This window comes from Elephantulus edwardii, unplaced genomic scaffold (assembly GCF_000299155.1).
Source record: "Elephantulus edwardii isolate Elephantulus edwardi_28Jun2011 unplaced genomic scaffold, EleEdw1.0 scaffold00055, whole genome shotgun sequence".
Taxonomy (NCBI): Eukaryota; Metazoa; Chordata; class Mammalia; order Macroscelidea; family Macroscelididae; genus Elephantulus; species Elephantulus edwardii.
This window is the reverse complement of record NW_006399805.1, coordinates 11,630,716-11,652,220: the sequence shown is the minus strand read 5'-3', so window position 1 is coordinate 11,652,220 and position 21,505 is coordinate 11,630,716. Positions and strand designations below refer to the sequence as shown.

At 54.9% G+C, this 21,505-nt stretch overlaps 1 protein-coding gene and 3 gene segments (V, D, J or C); all 4 read right to left on the bottom strand.

Moving 5' to 3' along the window:
- Nucleotides 1-1,228: 1,228 nt before the first annotated feature.
- LOC102864860 lies at nt 1,229-1,730 on the bottom strand. The segment is given in 2 exon segments: nt 1,229-1,584; nt 1,682-1,730. Coding segments are annotated over 2 exon segments (405 nt in total).
- A 5,982-nt stretch (nt 1,731-7,712) lies between these two features.
- Nucleotides 7,713-8,220, bottom strand: LOC102864450. The segment is given in 2 exon segments: nt 7,713-8,056; nt 8,166-8,220. Coding segments are annotated over 2 exon segments (399 nt in total).
- A 2,098-nt stretch (nt 8,221-10,318) lies between these two features.
- LOC102864040 lies at nt 10,319-13,210 on the bottom strand. Its single transcript, XM_006887240.1, has 3 exons — nt 13,162-13,210; nt 12,453-13,054; nt 10,319-10,618 (listed from the first exon to the last, which is right to left on the bottom strand). Exons 1-3 carry the CDS (start codon nt 13,208-13,210, stop codon nt 10,319-10,321), a joined length of 951 nt encoding a protein of 316 aa, XP_006887302.1.
- A 4,603-nt stretch (nt 13,211-17,813) lies between these two features.
- On the bottom strand, nt 17,814-18,315 carry LOC102863634. The segment is given in 2 exon segments: nt 17,814-18,169; nt 18,267-18,315. Coding segments are annotated over 2 exon segments (405 nt in total).
- Between the last annotated feature and the right edge of the window lie 3,190 nt (nt 18,316-21,505).

Genomic DNA, 21,505 nt, shown 5'->3' with positions numbered 1-21,505 from the left:
GCCGGCTTGGAGTCAACTAGCTGACCGCCTGGCTGTTCTAAGAATGTGAGGCTCAGGGCTCCGCCCAGCTGCCTCCGGTGCTGCGGGCCGCCCATGGATTCGAACCTTCTGGGTTAGCATGCTCCCGGCAGACCGCTTCCCACAGCGTCCTCTAGTTGGCCGCTCAGCCTCATCCCCATGATCCTACCATGAATTTTGTGAATGTCTCCCCCCAAAGCTCAACCCAAAGGCATGTGGTTCGAGTCCACCAGGTGCTCCCAGGGAGAAAGGCGGGCAATCTCCTCCTGTGCCATTTGCTGCCTCTGAAAGGCTGCTGGCGGGTCAGCTGTGGGTCAGTTCCGACTCGACTCAACAACAACAAATCTGTGAGCACTGAGGGGGCTGCATTCAGCTCAGCGGCTCGATAGGAAGCGTGCGCCCTTCCACACAAGCCTCTCCCGGAACAGAAACGCCTCCCAGTATGGAGTCAAGCACGTGGCTTCCAGTGGGAATGCTGGGGAGTTCGGGGTCCACTCGACACCCCAGATTCGGGAGGAGGCAACAACCTCACTCTCTTCAGAACATCATTTTGGGAGGCATCACATAATTGCTCAGTTGTTGTGCTTGGGAGCTTTCAAGTCAGTTCATGTGACAGTGACTCCATGTAGGACACAGTCACCGGCTGGTCCTGTCCCACACTCACCGCCTCTGCTCTGCTTGAGACCATTGCTGCAGTCACTGCCTCAGCCCATCTCCTGAGCTCTCCTCTCTCCCTGACTGTCTCCTTCACCCAGTAAGATCTCCTTCGCAGGGACCCGCAGGGGTGTGGCTCTGAGGGGGTCAGTGAGACCAGGGACATCAGTGGGTGACCCTGCTGGGAGGTCAGGAGCTGAGGAGACAGTGGCACTGCCCTTCTGCTTGGCCATCCCAGACTCTGAATAACGGGCCCAAACTGCACTGCAGTGTCCAGCGTCCTCGTCTGCAGCACGCTGCTGTCTTCCTAAGAGCCTCACGGTACCGTTAGTGTTTTACCAACACCCCCAGCTGCCAAGTGTGTGGTGGAGCCGTTCGATAACGTCCTGCCAACGAAGCATTTAGCATGTGGTGATGCACAGCCATGGGCTGAGGAGACTGCTGGGTCCTCACGTGGAGCAGAACCGAGAAGGTACGTTTGTGTGTGTCGTTACAGCTGCGTAAGTGTCACACACTAGTAGGTGGTGCTCAGGGACCCTCCAGTGTTCCCTGCCTGTCACTTCCTGAGCCGGGCAGGAGGTTTGTGCACCGGGCGCTGGGGGCCCTGCAGGGCTGTGGCCTTGCTGCTGGCACAGAGGAACGTGGCTGTGTCCCCCGGCTCCAGGGCGCTCAGGTTCAGCTCCGAGCTGTAGTTAGCGAACTGTCGGCCTGAGAACCGGTCTGAGATGTCACCTTTCTCTTGTTCATCCCCACTGTAATATCGAAAGAGGAACTGGGGACCCTGACCATGGGCCTGCTGGTACCAGTACACGTAGATGTGCCCAGAGATAGGGGAGCAGTGCATTGTCACCTTCTGTCCCCGTAGTCTGATCAGATGTCTTGGGCTCTGTGTGACTCCAGGAGCCACTGAACCTGTGGAGGAGACAGAAGCTGAGGACAGAGCTCTGGGGACCTGGTTACATCCATCCTCAACCTGGGCTTGAACTCAGGTGCTGCGTCCAGGGCTCACCTGCCCCCAGGAGGCATGCGACCACCCAGCAGAGGAGCCTGGAGACCATGTTCATGTGGGGGCTCTCTCTCAGAGTGAGGTGTCTGAGGATAAGCACCCCAATGCTCTGTACCCTCTCTCCTCTGATAGGAGCATTCTGTAATGCCTCTGCTATGACGTCACTCAGGCCATCCAGTCCCCTGCGTCCTTGGGTGAGACCCTGGTCAGCGTCTTCAGGCCCTCTGCCCTGTACACCACCAGATAGAAGGTGGGTCTGGGTGGAGCACAGCCCGGGGACCCACAGCACACTTTGTTTTTCCAAGATATTAACACCTCAGCCTGCTCTGTGCCTGCCCTGCCTCTGGTCACACACGTGTACTATGTGCATGCAAGCACATGGCATAAGTAACACACACTACACACACACACACCACACACACAGTCAACACACACAACACATGTAATGTACATACAGCTCGTAGCCTGTGTTCACACACCGTGATAAAACACATCCCCACTAAACATATACAACACACATGCTCCAAGCATGATTTTGCCTGATGTAAATGCACACTAGATGCATATTTACAACACACAACACAAATTAACACCCGAGTATGCGAATACAATACACATGACACCACACACAGCATACGTGCACCTGCCACACAACACAAACACAACCTACATGCATGATTCATGCAAAACACGTGCAGCACCTCACACACACGGCATCTAAGTGCATGTGGCACGCAGCACAGCACGGGGTAGACACGGAGCACACAGCACACAGCATGGGCTCAGGCACCGATGTGACTGTGAATGTGTCTGCAGACAGAGCGTGTCTCCTGTTGTTTGTGGCATCAAGGAGATGAAACTGACTCCACAGCCCCAACAACCACAGCCCCTGGACACAGACAGCCCCTACACACAGGCGGCCCCTGGCCCACCCACCTTCCCCACAGTCCCTTTCTCAGTAACCGTCACCCCTGAAGTCGTCCTTCTAGAAAGGCGGGGCCAGCCACTTAGTACCACCCTTTCCTGTGTCTGGGTCCACAAAGCACCAGGCAGAGGGGGACTGTGTGTGTGTGTGTGTGTGTGTGTGTGTGTGTGTGTGTGTGAGAGAGAGAGAGAGAGAGAGAGAGAGCTGTGTGCGCCTCCCTCCGACACTCTCAGTGTCCCTCTCCCATGGCTGTGTTGTCCTGAGCCTCTGGAGAGCTGAGGAGGCCCAGGAAGGTTCCTGTATCCTGGGGGAACCAGCACCCCAGTTTCCTGCTGTGTGGCTTGTGCTCAGGGCTCAGGCGGCTCTGCAGAGCTGGGTCTTTGCTGCTGGCACACAGGCACAGGGTCGAGTGACCAGGCTACAGGGCGTCCACGTGGAGGTCCAGGCGAGAGCTGTCCAGGGACTCCGGGGAGAAGTGGCTCAGGACAGACTCGTTGACAGAGAACTGCTTGTAGCTGAAATAAAATGTGAGCTCTGGAGCCTTCCAGGGGGCCTGTTTATACCAGTTCATGACATCATGTCCCAGACGCTGGTCACACTTCAGTGTCCTCTTGTTCTCCACGCCAGTGACCAGGGCTGGGAGAAAGTGGGTGCAGGAGAGAAGACCAAGCCCATGGGAGAGTCCTGCAAGGAGGTTTAGGGGAGAGCTAAGGGGAAGCTAAGGGGAAGGACCAGATGTCCACCTGCACCAGGAAGCACCTGTCCCCAGGAGCAGAGGACCCAGCAAAGGGGCCCACAGTCCACAGTGGCTCTGACAGGATGGGCTGACTCTCTCTCCTGAGACTGTTCTCTGGATGGAGGAAGTGGGGTGCTGGGCTTCCTGTCACTGAGGGGGCCCCTGTGAAGCTCTTGCCCCACAGCCCTCCTCCTTCCCTTGCCTCACGGCCCCCCAGAAGGTGAGTTTGGACACCAGGCAGAGCTGACTGTGGACAGGCAGGTGTGGAGACAGAACACATCTGTTCCCCTGACTGCTTTGCCTTCATGTGGACTCTCTGGTCCCTTCTCCCTCTGTCTACCTCCCAGCACCCCCTCTCAGGGCCGTGGTTGGGGGTCAGCGGCTAACTGACAAATGGGTGGTTATGATCCCCCAGAGTCAGCATGCTGGAGACCTGGCCATGTGCTCCCACAGAGATTACATCCCAGGGATATGATGGGACGGTTCTGCTCGGTCCTGTGGGATCTCTGTGGTCAGGGGTCAGTGACTCACTGAAGGGTTGGCAGCTTACAGTGGCTTCATGAGAGAGTGACCCGGTCATCTTCTCCCACAAAGGCCACAGCCCAGAACACCCCATCGGGAAGCTCCCCTGTGTCATGTGGGTCACTAGGGGTTAGAGTGGACTGGACAGTCATGGAAATAACAGTGCACCTTTCCCCTCCCCCAGTGTCCCCTCAGGCAAACGCCTTCACCCCCTACCCCAGACCCTGCTTCCTGGTCTCAGCTCACAGGGCAGGCCCCTGGAACACAGGCTGGGTAAACGCAGAGACCTCGTACTGACCTGGGAGGAAGCTCTCACATGGATGTGGGGACCCAGGAGGAGCAGGGGCAGCCCCAGCCCAGGAGCATCTCATCACCTTGAGGGCTGGGGCTGCTATGGCTCTGGTCCTGACAGGAGAGGTCCTGGAAGCAAAGGGGCCGTGGGGGACTTGGTGTGGAGTGGACTTCAGTGTCCTGGGGTGTCCACAGGCTCCACCCAGCTAAAAGCAGCAAGCCCAAGACCACGGCATTCCCGTTCCCTGGACCTCCTGTCCCACAATCCCTCATCAGCCTCCGTGCCTGCCGATGGTCACAGAGGTGCACTGTCCAGCCCTGACCCCAGGCCTCTGCTGGAACTGAGCGTAGATGGCCTTTGGGTTATGAAATTTCCACTGAGGCAAGTTCTACATGCTCTTCAGGTCAGGCCTGTGATGGCCAAAGAGCAAAACAAGAACCAACCTGAAGGTCAGCGTTCAGATTCCACATGGCATCTGGGATGGGAAAAAGTATGGTTGGAAGTCCTCGCTGGGAAACTTAGAAGGGGTTTCCTGGAGAATGAGCTTTTGAGTAGGGTATTACCACACTTGACTAGGGTGCCTCCTTCTCTGAGTGTCATAAATCAAAGTGAAGTGGAAGACATCTCACAACAAACGTGTGTCTTTCTGGAAGCTGACTGTCTCAATGTCTTCTCACAAAGCAGTTAGTGGTTTAGCCTCTCAGTTAACAGCCCAAGATTGGTCCTGTCCCTCCTGGGCTCCTAGGCCAAGTGGTTCTGTTCACAGTCATTGACTTGAGGAGTGAGCCCTCCTGTGTCTGAGAGTGGAGGAACTCTCAGTGGTATCAGCAGCTCCTTGCCCCATTAGAAGAGCTGCATCACTAAAAGAGAGAGCCAAGCCCTTGTCTTGGGTTTCACTCCAAGGAATCTCACATTACAGAGCAGAGTTGGGGTCCACAGAACCTGATTGACTGTAATCTCCAGGAGGCGAGCTTGGCCTTGGATCAGAGGCTCAGTAGCATGGATTTGAACTTGCAGCCTTTCATTACCAGGTGATCACAGACTTGTGTGCGTTCTGGAGACCGCTGCATAGGCAGCAGTGTGTATATTTCAGAATATTCTGGAAGTTTTACCAGGAATGTCACTGAGTCCTACACCAACACCTGCCCTAAGCCTGCATGGTGTTACTGTTCATACCGTCTCAGCTGGCCGGTTATCCTCAGTGATTTGATGGTTACATATGGTCTCCTCCACTTAGAGGGCTGGTGTGAGCTATCAATCAGCCCAGAGGGGCGCGTCCTGGGGGGTGTGGACTCCATCCACCACGCACTGATGCTACTCTGTCAACCCTCCTCGTGCAGTGATGCTGGCTCTGGTTCTCACAGAAGACGGCAACCTCCTGCCTGCATTGAAGTTCAAGTGTTTGTTGACTTTGTGCATCAGGACAAGAAACCCCTAAGCTGACAACCAACAGATTGGGGACTTGCCGGCCACGGTGGGTTCTCCATCAGCTTCCCTGGTTTCACGCCTCTAGAGAATCCGACCTGAATTGTGACTCTACCAATTCCCCGCTTTGCAGCCCACCCCACTTCTCCTTGACTCCTATGCTGTATCTGACAGTGTAACTGGAATTCTCTCCCTTAGACATGCTCTGGAAGGAAGAAAAGGGAAAGCAGGAAACAATGCCTAGTCCAGAATCGGAGAACCCCCAGAGTGTGAAGCCTTACTGAAGATGTGCAAAAAGTGTGCCTCCGCCCATCACACACATGAGAGCATCAGGGTAGTTCCAGTAAATAACCCCCGATAAACACAGCTGGGCAGCAGGCTGGCCGGCATTTCTGTAAGCACCTAATGATTTCCGTCCACTTAATGTCTGTGGCCACCATGCTGAAGGAGTTAGCCTGACGTCCACTTACCTCCTGCCCATCAGCCAGCATCTGCAGACAGCACTGCAGGACCCCAGGCCTAGGTCTTCGGCGTGCAAGAGGGCTCCTCAGGTGTGTCCACGCGGACTGAGCTCATGTCTGAGGACATCGCCTGGGGCCTGAGGGCCTCTAGCACCTTTGCGGGTAGGAATGACCACACACACGTGCACGCGCGCGTGTCCACACACACACACACACACACACACACACACACTCGCGTGCAGATCTTGGGTTCATCAACCTGCACAACCCCCCAGGGTCAGGAGCAGCCTCCAGCCTGGCCCATGACTCACACACCTTACAATAACAGACACACAGTCACACATACACACCACAGACAGATACATATCCCCCAATACACGCACTCACACACCAAACAGACACACAACTTACCTACCTCACACACACAACTCTCATATATGCACACACAGACCAAAACTCCCAGGTGTCCAGGTACTCGCCTGCCTCCAGGAGGCAGAGATCACCCAGCACAGGTGCCCGAAGCCCACGGTGACTTGGGATGGGCGGGATTTGTTGGATCAGGGCCTTCGTGTTCATGGGTGAAGGAGGGAAGTCCCTTTCCCAAGAGACAAGCGACATCACTGTCTCATCAGCCACTCGTCCCAGCAGCAGGTGACCATGCCGTGACATGCTGGGCACTGGACTTGCCTACGCAGAAGCTCACAGCCTGGATCAACCCCTTCACCATCCTCCAGACTGTGTCTCCACGGACAGCTTCTCCTTCCCCGCTCATGCCACATGGCTGCACGGTCGCTGAGGATTCCTGTCACGATCCTATGGTCTCGCTGTCTGTGTGTCCCTCAGGAGGACACTGCACTTTGACCGCAAAGAGGAGCAAGGCCTCTGACCAGCATTAGCCCAATGCCACTCAACCTCGTGTATCCCCGATGATCAGACACCTTGAGCTCATTCTAATCCAACCAGGCTGATGCCCAAGGCCCAATGTGCCTCAGAAGAGGTGAGGCTGAGTGGTGTGGCCTGGGGGTGGAGACAGTGTGATGTGCTGGTCAAAGTGACGCACGACCTAGGACCTACATTCCTGCTCCTGTTCCCCCGAGCCTGGAGAGAAGTCGACACACAGGTGGGTCTTCAGGGTCGGCCAGGGGGCTCCCAGGGGCTGAAGAACGTGGCCTATTGAGACTCCGTGCTCTGCTATTTGTTAATGTCACGAGCAGAAGGGCCTCGCCTCTGAGGACCACAGTCCCTGATACAGTCAATCAGCACTCAGTCTGCCTGACTCCTGTAAACAGGGTGGCGTGTTACCTGTGTGGTTCACTCAGCGATCTGAGGACACAGTGACTCACAGGGCATGCAGGAACTCACCTGGCATCACCGTGTGCACACTAGCATGTGTCACCTGTCGGCTCACTCGTCTGTCCTGTGAGCATTCACACACATCACACTCAGCATCTCTCCGCAAGCCCTCCCGCACGCTACCTCTGTGAGCTCGCTCACACCACTGGGGAAATGCTGACGCCTGCACGTGTGGACTCACCCACTGCTGCTCTGTGAGCACCAACGTGTTACCTGCGTGAATTCGCTCCTAACACTCCCCCATTACACACTTCAGCAGCTGCCCCTTGGGGAGCCCTCAGCTCTGCAGCCTGAGCTCAGCCTGGGGCCACCCCGCCTCTTCATGAGCCGGCAGGTGGTTTGTGTGCAGCAGGGTAGAGCCTGTGCAGGGCTGTGTCCTTGCTGCTGGCACAGAGGAACGTGGCCGTGTCCCCCAGCTCCACAGCGCTCAGGTTCAGCTCCGAGCGGAAGTCAGAGAACTGTTGGCCCGAGAATCGGTCTGGGACGTCGCCTTTCTCTTGTTGCTCTCCCCTGTAATATCGAAAGAGGAACTGGGGGCCCTGGCCCTGGGCCTGCTGGTACCAGGACACGTAGAGGTGCCCAGCTATGGGGGAACAAGCCATTGCCACCTTCTGTCCCCTCTGTTTGATCAGGTGTCTTGGGATCTGGGTGACTCTGGAATCCGCTGACCCTGCAGGGGAAAGATGAGATGAGAATGGAGCTGGGGGGCTGAAGTTGCACCCCTGGGGAGAAGCCAGCTCTGAGTGCAGGGACCCAACACCCACAGAACTCACCTGTCCCTGTCCCCAGGAGGCAGAGCAGTGCCCAGCAGCACAGCCAGGGACCCATGGCCACTGGGCAAGACAGCATCACTGTCGAAGCCTCTGGGGGAATAGTGCTGGGGTCGATGACCCCATATTCCTGATTGGGACACTGTCCTGTGACATCACTGTCTGCTGTCATTGTTTCTATCTATGGCTGTCGCTGTCCCCTCCCCTCTCATTCTCGTGCCCTGTCTGCAGTACCTCTTACCACTGTGCTCCCCACAGGTAGAAGGAGTGAGACACTCAGAGAAGACTGCAGCTCTGTCATCTCCCCGAAGACTGGACTGTGGGGCCCCTCTCCATCATCTCCCAGAAGACTGGACTGTGGGGTCCCTCTCCATCTAGAGAGGACTGTGGCTCCATCATCTCCCAGAAGACTGGACAGTGGGACCCCCCTCTGGGTTTTGTTGCTTGTCCCCCACATTCATCTGGCTGTGGCTGCAGGAGGTGCTTCCCTTGGCCCTTTGCCCCCTGACTGAACACGGCTTAGGGAGATAATACAAATGAGAGGACAGAAGGTTGACCAGTCATCATGGTTTGCCCAGACCGAGGCCCTGCAGGAGACATGGACATACTGAAGCCCCGTGAAGATGGCAAGGACTCAGAACCAGCACCACGTGGAACCAGGGCAGTGATTTCAAGGTGGTCTCACAGCTCACCTGCTCCCAGCTGCCAGGGTCACCAGTGCCATCTGGCGGTCACTAGGCTAAGTATCATCCTTGTTTATCACCCTCTGTGCACATGGAGGCTCTCTGGTGGCCGACTCGTTAGGGAGTCTGCTGACAACCCAAAGGTGCATGACGTGAATCCATCAGTTACGCTTCTGGAGATAGAAGGACAATCTCCTGTGTGATGGACGGCCTCCGACAACCCGCTGGAGGGTCAGCTCCGAGAACCCGCTGGAGGGTCAGCTCCGAGAACCCGCTGGACGGTCAGCTCCGAGAACCCGCCGGAGGGCCAGCTATGGGACGGTTCTGACCCCACGGCCGTGGGTGGAGGTCTGGTCTGTGCTGGCAGGTGCTGGGGAACCCTGTAGAGTCAAGACGCAGAAGCATAGGTAGCGTCGAGCAGGGCTCTGCAGAAGTCATCTGCCGACCTTCCCGTGGGCTTCCAGGGTTGGGTTCACACCACGACTTCCCACTTACTGATTGAGCCCAAACTTGTGTGCCACTCAGGGACACAAACAGCAAGGTGCATATTCCAGAATGTTCTGGAAGTTTTATTATCAATGCCCAGAACCCAATTCCTCTTGTCCCAATGGGACACCGTATGGGTGTTACACATCAGATTGACAGTGCCAGGCCTCTCAGTGCCTTGGCAGACATTCTGCAATCAATCAAGTCAGAAGGGGAGAGTCGGTGGTGGTGTAGCCTGCGTCCAGTACATGTGTGTGTTCTGGAGACGCTCACAATTTCTCCCAGAATCCTGTGTCCATATGGGAGTGACCTCTGGGTCCTGGAGAAGCCCTCAGCCCTCTCCTGACCTTCAGATTTGGAGTCATTATCATGGAGTCAGTAGAAGCCTCCAGGCTGACATTGGGCCCACGGGTTTGGACAAGTCTGCCTCCACAGCTGTGTGACCATGTCTTGAAGCAAATCTCTCTGGACAATGATATCTCTGCTGCACTGGTTCTGCTCCTGCAGAGAACCCACCCGCAGCACCTTCTGTGCCCTTGATTCCATGTGAAGTATCTCACCCTCATCCAACGATGGTGCATGTGACAACAGCAGTGTTAATGGGGTTACCTCCCTTAGAACCACCCCCATAAGTGGAGAGGAGTAGGATGGTGCTTAACAGGACACAGTGACCCATCCAAATAGACAGGAAACACAGGAAATAAAACGCTCCACTCCACCTTTCAGATCAGACACACACACACAATTGCCATGGTAATCCCAGCAAATGTAGACCCACAGAGGCCTGGACAGGTGTTCTGTTACCATTCGATGGTCTATGTCCACGAGCATCTACCGCCCCAGGAGTCAGCCTATGGACTGGTCTCCCCAACACCCAATGTCCACAGGTACAGGAGATAGCCAGAGCTACAGGAGAGAGTCCGTGGGCTTTCTCTTATCCAGAGCTACAGGGGATAGTCCATGGCTGTCTCGTACCCGGAGGACAGCTCACCTCCTCTGCTTCTCCCCCTGGAACTGAGGGCTGAGCGGCCTCTGTTCTCGGCTCCAGGAGGGAGGAGAGAGGCGACGTGGTTTGTGCACAGGAAGGAACAGGCTGTGCTCTTCTGTGGCTAAGCTGCTGGCACACAGGTACACGGCTGAGTCCCCCGGCTCTGCGGGCTGGATGCTTAGTGTGGAGGTGGCCCCTTCAGGTCTCTCCGCTGAGAAGCGAGCCTTGGGCATCCCCGACGTGTCAGCTGCTTCCTTGTTTTGGAAATACATCAAAAACTCAAGGCCCTGCCCTGGGGCCTGTCGGTACCAGTACAGGGTAGCATGACCAGAAATTGGATCACATCTGAACACTACAGCCTGTCCACTCATTGTGACCATGTGCCTTGGGGTCTGGATGACGCCGGCACCTGTGTGACCTGCCAAGAACAAAATGGGAACAATGAGACCACAAGGACAGATCAGTAAACACACCACGTGTATACACACACGCACACAGACTGCATACATATACAGACCATACACACATCACACAGGTATGCACACACTACATGCATCACATACAGCATATCGGGCACACACACATCCTGACATACATCTCATACTCACGTGAATACGCACACGTTGCTCAGGCACCCACATTTGTACACATGTACACACACATACACACATACACACATACACACGGAGCTCCAGGGACTCACCTGTGCCCAGGAGGCAGAGGGCCACCCAGCAGAGGAGCCTAGAGACCATCGTGGGTCGGGCAGGATGGAGGGGGCTGTGTCAGGGCCCCTGTGCTAAGGATCAGAGCACCTTGTTCCTCATGTGATAAGTGACATCACAGTCCTCAGTCCCCCAGCCCAGGGAGCATGTGACCACAGTGCTGACTGAGTGAGTGAGCGCACTGGTGACTGAGCCGAGTATTTAGAAACTCCTTTCAGCGGCTTCACTCACATGTGAAAGTTGGACAGTGAATGAGGAAGACCATGGAGGAACTTAGGCCTTTCGGCTGTGGTGTTGGTGGAATATGGACCAGAGCTGCGAGGGCCGTAGGAGCAAACGGCTCTGTCCTGGGAAAAGTGCGATGAGGGGAACCTTTAGAGCAATAGTGCTGAGACTGCCCCACAGACTCCGGGCATGTTGTCAGGAGGGACCAGTGCTTGGGAAACAGCATCATGCAGGTTAGAGTGTCCGCCAGAGAGAGGAAGACCCTCAACCAGATGGACTGAGGCAGAGGCTGCACAGTGAGTTTGAGCATGGCAAAGGTGGTGAGGAGGGTGGTGGCCAGGCCAGGCTTCAGTCTGCTGTGCCCAGGGTCTCTGAGAGTCCCAGTGGCCTTGACAGCGCCTTACAACAAGAATTCCCTTTTATAAACAACGCGTGCACGGATCCTTATCCACATCCCAGCTGGCTGGACACAGAGCCTGACATCCCATGTCTAAGGGAATCTTCTTCTTCACCCATCGCCCCAACAGGGGACACTTTCACTGTAAAGCACCCACAACACAGAATCCAGATTCTGAAGTCAATCCCGAGGTCTGGCATCTGTCTACCGCACTCTCTCCACCCTCCTGGCTACACCACACATGTCACTTCTCCTCAGGGAGGGTTAGCACTGGGGCTCACACGGCTCAGGCCTGGATCAGCTGGCAGTGGTCAGATACCCAGCGATACAAGAGATGGAAGGATGCTGTCTGACGGCTGCCGGGAAGACCAGCTTCCCTCACACTGCCTCGTCTCCATGCAGGATTCTGTCCTCTGATGAAGACTCACAGGATGGCGCTTTCTCAGAAAGTTAGGAATAGAAATACCATGACGCAGCAATTCTGGGACTATACCCTATAGAAACCATAACCACCACCCAAGCAGATATATGCACACCCACGTTTACTGCTGCTGTGTTCACAATAGCAAGGAGCTGGAAACAACCCACATGCTCATTATATGTGAGTGTAGTCAGCGTCAAGTCTGTAAACACAACACACGCTACACACGCGCACACACTCAGAACGGCATCTGTAAGTGCTAACACTTCCTCCCTGGGCACAACTTCTGTGAGCACTCCGGCCTCTCATGTGTGCAGCCCTGGTGTTACTTGTGTGACCACCAACACACGTGACATTTATGAGCTCACTGGCGTCAGCTGTGCAGGCACCAACACCCGCTGCACCACGAGCTTTCTGGTTCCTGTTCGGTAAGCACGCACCAGGTTACAGGGGAACTTACTGTACTGCTCCTGAGAGGATGCGCTTGTGTTACCTGTGGGAGCTCGCTCGGCACCGTGTCTGTGGGCACGGACACCTGTCACATGCGTGAGCAGCGATGGAGGTTCAGGAGGCCTCAGCTTTGCAGCCTGAGCCCAGTCTGGGGTCCCTGCCTGCCACATCCTGAGCAGGGCAGGAGGTTTATGCACCGGTCGGTGAGGGCCCTGCAGGGCTGTGGACTTGCTGCTGGCACAGAGGAACATGGCTGTGTCCCCCAGCTCCAGGGCGCTCAGGTTCAGCTCCGAGTGGTAGTTGGAGAACTGTCGTCCTGAGAACCGCTCTGGGAAATCGCCTTTGCTTCTCTCTCTTTCACTGAAATATTCTACTAGGAACTTGGGGCTCTGGCCCTGGACATGCTGGAACCAGTACACAGTGTTGTGTCCAGAGACAGGGGAGCAGCTCAGTATCACCTGCTGGCCTTGTCCTTTGATCACGTATTTTGGGGTCTGGGTGACCCTTGAACCTACTGGACCTAGGGGGGCAGAGAGAGAAACCAGAGTGAACATTGAGGACTGTGGTACCTGCGGCTCAGATGGTGCTATGCTTGGGTGGCCGATTCCAGCTGTGACCAGGACTAACCTGCCCCCAAGAGACAGAGGGCCACCCAGTAGAGCAGCATGGGGCCCATGGCCCCTGGGCATGTGGACTGGACGAGAGGGGCCCAGTCCTGCTGAGTCTTATATCCGTCCTGGAGCTGCCCCCTCCTCTGATTGGAGGGGAGGCTGTGATGTCACTGCTCTGACATCACCGTCTCTTTGGGGGGAGGCATTCTGCTTCTCCACTTCCTGCCCACCTGGTCCAGGATCCCTAACAGCAAGAGGCTTTATGGGAAGAAACTCTTGCCTGAGTTCCAAGACATCTGCCCCACTGGTCTAGTGTCCCTCATCTGTCCCCCAAGTGCGTCCAGGGAACCCCATGCCCCACCTGGAATCCTCCTTGGGAATTCAAGGCCTCCCAGGGCTGCAGTTCCCGGCTCCTTCAGAAACAACATCTACCCCTCAGTTTTTGTGTCTCTGCCACCAGGCTCTCCTGGTGAAGGAACCACAGGCCCTTCATCCTCCAGTCAGGAACTCCTCTCTGCCCCTCCCAAGTCTTTAAAGCTCATGGCCTTTGAGTAGAAGCTGACTCCTGGCTTAGCCCCGCCCAGGGATCCACAGGCTGAATTGCAGGGAGGAGACTGCCTGCCGTTCTCCCTCAGAGCGGCTGTGGATTCAGACTGTCTGCCTGAGGCTGGCAGCACAATGCCTTCCCAGCCAGGCTCTGATGACGACGCCTGCAGAGCACTGTGCTGCTGCCCCAAAGGCCACGCCTCTCCTGTGGTTGGAACAAACCAGCAGCACGTTGGGAGAAGGAGGGACAATGTCCGCCTTTGGGAATTGCAGTCTCAGAAGCCTGCTGGAGGGCCAACTACCGCCTGACTCCCAGCGATGTAAAGATGTGAATCCGACACTGTCCCCACGGCGCCACCACGTGGCTTTCTGGGTACAGACAGGCTCTGACGTTATACAGATAAAGACAAAACTTGAAATCCAGTCCAGAATAAGTGTACTCGGGGTGGGGGGTGAGGGGAAGGGACGTGGGAATTGTATACTAATGAAGGTATTTTTTTCTTTTTTTTTCTCTCTTCGGAGGGGGAAGCGAGCTGGTGGGGAGGGGTGGGAAGGGAGAAAATTGCAGCAATGAATGAATGGAAATCCAAAACCTCTGTAAAAAAAAAAATTATAAAAAAAAAAATCCTTTGCCAAACAGAGCATTCGGGAAGCAGGGCTTTCTGAGGAGGAATGTGGCATCAGAATTGGAGAAAGACTCATTAACAACCTATGTTATGCACAAGGTGGCACAACCTTGCTTGCTGAAACTGAAGAAGACCACTTGCTGCAGAAGGTCAAGGACAGTAGTCTTCAACATGGATTGAAGCTCAACATCAAGACAAGGATTCTCACCGCTGGGCCAATTGCAGCACCATGATAGACGGAGAAGAGATTGAGGTTGTTAGCAATTACAGCTTGCTCGGCTCCACAATCAACACTCTTAACATCAGCAGTCAGGACATCAAAAGACGAACTGAGCTTTCTCCCTGATCCAGCCTGGTTCTTGCTGCCTTCACTGCCTCTCCTGGTCGCTTCTTTCCCATCCCCGTCCGGAGTGGCTGGGGCTCAGATGCTAGTTGACAAAGGGGTGGTTAGGACCCCCAGAGTCAGCGTGCTGGAGAAGACCCGACCATCCGCTCCCACAGAGATGGCATCTGGGGACACCACGGGGCAGTTCTGCTGTTGGTAGATGCTGTCCAGTCTCACAGAGATCAGATGAACAATGTGCACCTTGCCCTGTCCTGAGCCAGCCTCACAATCTCTCTCCAGCTCGCATTGTCACCGTGTCCGTTCACCTCGTTGAGGGTCCTCCTCTCTTTCTGTGATCCTCCACTTTCTCAGCGTAATTAATGCCTTTTTGCGAGGACTGGCCCTCCTGACAACGGGTCAAAGTATGTGAGATCTGCTTCTGTAAGCATTTCAGCCGAGAAAGCCCTACCAGGCAGTCCTGCCCCATTGCCCAGGCTCACCGGGAGCCGGAGCAGCTCCACAGAAGTGAGTTTGTTTGCAGGTGTGTTTATCCCGGGACAACTACAGAAAGCCGCTTGTTCTGTCTGCTGCTATTATCTCAAAGAGCTGGCACCCCACCTGCAGGCACCTCCTCACACCTTGTAAGGTTAAATAACTCTCCTAGTATTGCCATGGGAAAGTCTGCTGTTAGGGACCTCTCTAAAGTACTCAAGAGCAATGGTGTCTCTCTGGAGACTACGGTGTGCCTGATACAGGCCATGGTCTTTGCAATTACTTGTTATGCATCAGAGTTGGACAATGACCAAGGAGGATAGAAGGAGAATTGACACCTTCGAGCTGTGGTGCTGGAGAAGAGTAATGAATGTACCTTGGACTGCCAAGAAAACAAACAGATTCATCCTGGAGAAGGTTAAACCAGGCTACTCCTTGGAGGCAAGGATTCTGGGGCTTTGTCTGACATACTTTGGGCATCTTGCAAGGAGGGACAGGTCCTTGGAGAGGGACATCATGCTTGGGAGGGTGGAGGGACGGCGCAAGAGGGGAAGACCCTCTATGAGATGGATTGATTCAGTGACTGGGGTAATCGGGATGGGAGTGTCAGAGGCAGTGCGATTGGCACAGGATAGAGCACGGTTTAGGGCTGTTGTACATAGGGTCGCTATGAGTCGCAAACGACTTAATGGCACATAACAACAACAACAGATGGAAATAAAGGTAAATAGAATTCACTTGGTTCTATTTTGAAGGATGCTTGGTGAAAATGGTGACAGTGGTGGCTTTGCTGGTGATTCTGATGTCATCCTTATTCATTGTCAAACTTTCAGATACATAGGAAGCAATTGAAAATACCATAGCTTGGATCGGACGCACCTTAGCCTTTAAACTGATATCCTTTCTCCTTGTATTTAGTAAAATGAAATTGTTGATAACTTCAATTTTTCCCCTTCATCTGTTGTGATGTTGCCTTTTGGTTCAAGTAAAAAATAAACTTTAGACTGGCCTCATTTTCAGGATCTAAGGGAATAAATGCTGAGGTAACAGGTCAGGAGTTGACCCAAAAGAAACAAATTATTAGCTGACACATCAGACTACAGGGCCCTGGAATGCGTGCACAAAAGGATAAGGGAAGAAGGAGGGAGGAGAGGAAGGGGGGTCATAAAAGAAGAGATAAGTTTAGGCGGCATTCGAGAAAGAATACACCTTGTCTTACTCAGCTGGTTAGGAATGGGAGAGGCACTTGTGAGCTGGGAAGCGCAGTCCCTGTGTAGGGCCACACAATCTGCTTCTTTGTCTGACTTTGGCACCTGATTTTGCAAAATTGCTTAATAAAGTCTCATTCTCCCTAAACAGAGCTTGGGTTAGATTTCTTGAAAGCTTGTCAGGCCAATACTCTGGGTAACTTCTAGAGCAACTCACATGGGATCAGACAGTCAGCAGGCACTGTCCCCACTTGCGGAGCCCTCAAGGTCCGGAGATAATACTGACCCACCAGTTGCCAACAAGAGTCAAGACAGTGCCCTGGAGACTGACAGCGCTTTCCACCGTCCAGTGGGAAGGGTACTGTTTTCTTGATGTTTAGATAGAATGCTTACAAAGGTTGTAGCCTTTGTTTTTCTTCCATAAATGCTTCAAGTCTTCTTCACTTTCGGCTGCAAGATTGTGTCATCTGCAAAATGCAGATTGTTGATGAGTTTCTCTCCAATCTTGATGCCACATTCTTTTTCACATTGTGGTTCAGCACAAAGATGAAATAGCTGTAGAGAAAGGACGCTAGGCTGACACACTCCTTCCCTGATTCTAAACCTCTGAGTCAGGGCTTTCCCCACAGTTCCTTCCCGGATAACTGGTCGCTGCTGGGTCCGATGAATGTTGAGGAACCTTCAAGATGACCAGCGCCCCTTTGCACCATCAGAAGATTCTGTAAAGTTAAAACTACGCCCCCACCCCCACCCCAGGCATCTCAGCGACTTTAAGCTCACCCAGGGTCCAGCTTTGTCAGCCTTCAGCTCCCATTCTGCTTAAATCAGAAGTGACCCAGAGTGATGTGGCTGGGAAGGTGGGAAAAGAGATAGGCCGGGATCAGGATGTCTGCTCTGTGGCCTCTCTGCTCCTGTGCACTTGGCCTTGGAAGGAGGTGGCGCACGGGCAGGTCTGTGGGTGGGTTGAGCCTTTCCAGGTGCAGGTGAATCAGGACCTAGTGAGACATCCTGGCCGGCTCTTTGTCACCCATAGAGCAGGAGGGTGACCTCCCCTAGGGGCCCACAGTTCCCATAGTTAAATTAACAGTCAAATAACAGTCGGCATTACTCCTGAAAACAGTAATGCCTGTTCCTGTGTGGCTCGCTCATGTGACTCCTGTAAACACTAGGACATGTGGCCCATAAGCATTTGCCCGCAGTTGTCTGTGAGCCCCAGGGCACGTCACCTGTGAGAGCTCACGCTCATTACTCCTGCACGCTAACACCTGTCACACACCTGTGCTCACCTGGCGCTAGTCCCTCGGCGCTCATGCATGTTACCTGAGGAGCTAACTTGGCGTTACTTCTGAAAGCTACGACAGAGGTCACCACACGAGCTTACGCAGCACCGTGTCTGCGAGCACCACACCGTCACACACGTGAGCAGCTGCGGAGTCTTGGAGCCTCAGCTCAGCCTGGGGGCCCCGCCCTGTCACTTCCTGAGCCGGGCGGGAGGTTTGTGCACCGGGCGCTGGGGGCCCTGCAGGGCTGTGTCCTTGCTGCTGGCACAGAGGAACGTGGCCGTGTCCCCCAGCTCCAGGGCGCTCAGGTTCAGCTCCGAGCTGCGGTTAGTGAACTGCTGGCCTGAGAACCGCTCCAGAATGTTGCCTTTGTCTTGCTCTTGTCCATTGTAATACTGAATGAGGAACTGGGGGCCCTGGCCCCGAGCCTGCTGGTACCAGGACACAGAGTTGTGTCCTGACTGGGGGGAACAGTTAATTGTCATCTTCTGGCCCCGTAGTTTGATCAGATGTCTTGGCGTCTGCGTGACTCCAGGAGCCACTGATCCTGTGGAGGGGACAAAAGCTGAGGACAGAGCTCTGGGGACCCAGCTGTGTCCATCCACAACCTGGGCTTGAACTCAGGTGCTGCGTCCATGGCTCACCTGCCCCCAGGAGACATGTGACCAACCAGCAGAGAAGCGTGGAGACCATGTTCAGGTGGGGGCCCTCTCTCAGAGTGAGATGTCTGAGGGTAAGCACCCCAGTGCTCCATACTCTCTCTCCTCTGATAGGTGTGTTCTGCTATGATGTCACTTCTGGCAAGCTTCTTAGACTCCCCATGGCCTTGGGAGAGACCCTGGCCAGCGTCCTTCAGCCCTCTGCCCTGCATAGCATCAAACAGAAGGGTGTGGGTGGAGCACAGCTCGGGTACCCATAACACACCTTGTTTTCCAAGATGCTCAAACCTCAGGCTGCTCTGTCCCTGCCTTGCCTCCAGTCACCCAACCCTTCACATGCATGCACACAGCACAGACATGTACATGTCACACACACATGCACATGCCACACACATGCACACGGCACACACAGGCACACAGCATATAGCACATGTTACATACCATGTTAAAACACCCCCAGAGACACATAAAAATACACACACACGTGTTTGCATATAGCACACATGTTAACACACATTCGTGTCACAAAATCACAAATTCATATGATGTATGTTCACAGTGACTCACTTATAAACTACAGACACATACATGAACATGTGTTTATGTACACACCATACATAATACATACACACAATTCACAGGCACGTACAACACCGTGCACACACACAGGTGCACACATGAAACATACATGGCTCATGATTCACGCAGACACAACACATGGACATGGAACTCAAACACACACTACACACAACGTAGCAGACACCACACACAGCTGACTCTAATGTAGCAATGATTCTGAGTAGAAGACAGGAAAGGACAGGGCCTCCTTTTGTGTGTGCTCAGGGCTCGGGCGGCTCCGCAGGGTTCACAGGTACGCGGCTGAGTCGGCGGGCTGCAGGGCGTCCACGTGGGGGTCTGAGTGAGAGCGGTTGGGGTACTCTGGGGAGAAGCTCAGGACAGACTCACTGCTGTAAGTTTCTTGTTGAAGTGAAAGAAGAGCTCTGAGCCTGTTTACACCAGTACAGGGCATCAGGCCCCAGATGCTGTTCACTCTTCATTGTCCTCTTGGTCCCCATGCCAGTGACCAGGGACTTTGGTGTCTGGCTAGTTCCAGTGTCTGTGGAGAACGTGGGGGCAGGAGAGAAGACCAAGCCGATGGGAGAGTCGTACAAGTCGTAGAAGGGGGAGGACCAGATGTGCACCTGCACCAGGAAGCACCTGTCCCTGGGAGCAGAGGACCCAGCAGAGGGGTCCACAGTCCACAGTGGCTCCGACAGGATGGGCTGGCGTCTCTCTCCTGCAGGTGTTCTCTGGATGGAGGAAGTGGGGTGCTGGGCTTCCTGTCACTGAGGGGGTCCCTGTGAAGCTCCTCCCCCACAGTCCTCCTCCCTCCTCCCTTGCTGCACGCCCCCCCCTCCAGGAGGTGAGTTTGGACACCAGGCAGGGCTGACTGTGAACAGATGGCAGGTGACAGACCCCTCCATCAATGCCCCTGACTGCTCCTCCCTCACATGGTCCCTCCTCCCTCTGTCTACCTCCCAGCACCCCCTCTTAGGGCCATGGTTGGGGGTCAGCGGCTAACTGACAAGTGGGTGTTTAGGTCCTCGAGAGTCAGCGTGTGAGAGAAGACCTGACCATCTGCTCCCACAGAGATTCCATCCCAGGGACACCATGGGGGCAGTTCTGCTCAGTCCTGTGGGGTCTCTGTGGTCAGAACCCACTCAGTGAGTCACCACAGCCACCGCTGCCCACAGAGAGCATGAGGCCGAGGGTCAGCTGCTGATTGAAGGACTCGCTGTTCTGACTCACCAGTATCACAGGCTGGACGCCCCACTGGGAAGCTCTGTTGTGTCACTTTGGGTCACTAGGGGTTGGAAGGGACCGGATAGCCACAACAGCTCCCATCTTTACCCAGTTTTTCCCCAGGCAGATGTCCTCTCATCCCCTCTTGGGGTCCAGGAAGCCGCCCCCTTGACCCTGGCCCTGCTCCCCGGGCCCGGCTCACAGGGACCCCTCTAACACCAGCTGCATGAACTCAGAGACCTCACACTGACCCTGGAGGAAACATCTTCTGTGGATGTGGGGACCCCAGAGGAGCAGGGGCAGCCTCAGCCCAGGGGACATCACACTCTCTTAGGGGCTGGACCTGGTGAGGCGCTGACACTGAGGGGGACGGCTGTGAGAGAGTGAGGAGAGGGTGCCAGGCACCACTGGGACAGTGGGGGAATTGATGTGGAGTGGACTTTGGGGCCCTAGGTTGTCCAGCTCGTCCCAGCTAGAAAGGGGACAAACCCAGGCCCAGGACATTCCCGTCCCTCCAGCTTCCCTGCCCCCACCCGGACTCATCCCTCCCCCACCAGCCTCAGGGGCCCCAGCAGAGTCACAGCTCCTCCTAGGGGCGTTAGGGTGCATCACCGGCCCTGACCCCCGAGATGCAGCTGGGAGCACAAGGATGAGTGACAGCCTGCGGTTAGGAGTCCCCACTTAGAGACAGTGACGACTGACGGGAACTTTGTGAGGGGGTTAGGGGAACCGTCACTCTCAAAGTCACATCTTAGCTTTCCATCCTTTGAGGAGATCTTTTTAACAGTGTGCCTCTCCATCCTTGGTGGGGACGCTGGACCCTGGCGCTCTGTTGTCATATGCTGTGGACTATGACTCCCAGTGACCCTTTGACCAGCAGATCTGAGCCATCAGCTTCACGACCTCGCACAGGCTCCAGCACAGTGTCACAGCCATCTTGTTGAGGGTCTTCCTCCCTTTCCCTGACCCTCCACCTTTCCCAGCTTCCAGTCTTTCTTCCCAAGGACTAACCTCTCCTGACAACACACTCAAATATGTGAGACAAAATGCCACCATCCCGAGGTCCTCAGTGGCTCAGAGAACCTGTGAATGGAACCCAACAGCGCTCCTCAGGAGGTTCCTGGCATAAAAGGAATTTTTTAAAAAGATAAAAATATTCATCTTTTCACTGGCACGGAATCGTCACACTCAGGTAAAGAAAATCCACTTGTAAAGGAGCCAGTTCAATGGTTCCTAAACAGTAACAACAGGACGTTTGCCCTTGAGGCCAGGTAGGAGATTCCCAGAAGGCAGGAGGACCCAGGAAGGAAAACCCCGGGAGAACCCGGGAAGGCGGGGGAATCCCAGGAAGGCGGGGCTGACCTGAGTGCAGGTTCTAGCTTCGGCAGGCTGGTTTGTGTTCAGGGCACTGGTGACTGCAC

Bases quoted from the DNA above. Each gene is read 5' to 3' on its own strand.
- LOC102864040 (XM_006887240.1), bottom strand. From the start codon at position 13,210: ATGGGCCCCATGCTGCTCTACTGGGTGGCCCTCTGTCTCTTGGGGGCA. The intron at 13,055-13,161 runs GTTAGTCCTGGT...CTGCCCCCCTAG, and splicing joins CCTCTGTCTCTTGGGGGCAG to GTCCAGTAGGTTCAAGGGTC. The intron at 10,619-12,452 runs GTGAGCTCATAA...TGGTACCGACAG, and splicing joins TGCCTGCACAGCTGACGCCA to GCCCCAGGGCAGGGCCTTGA.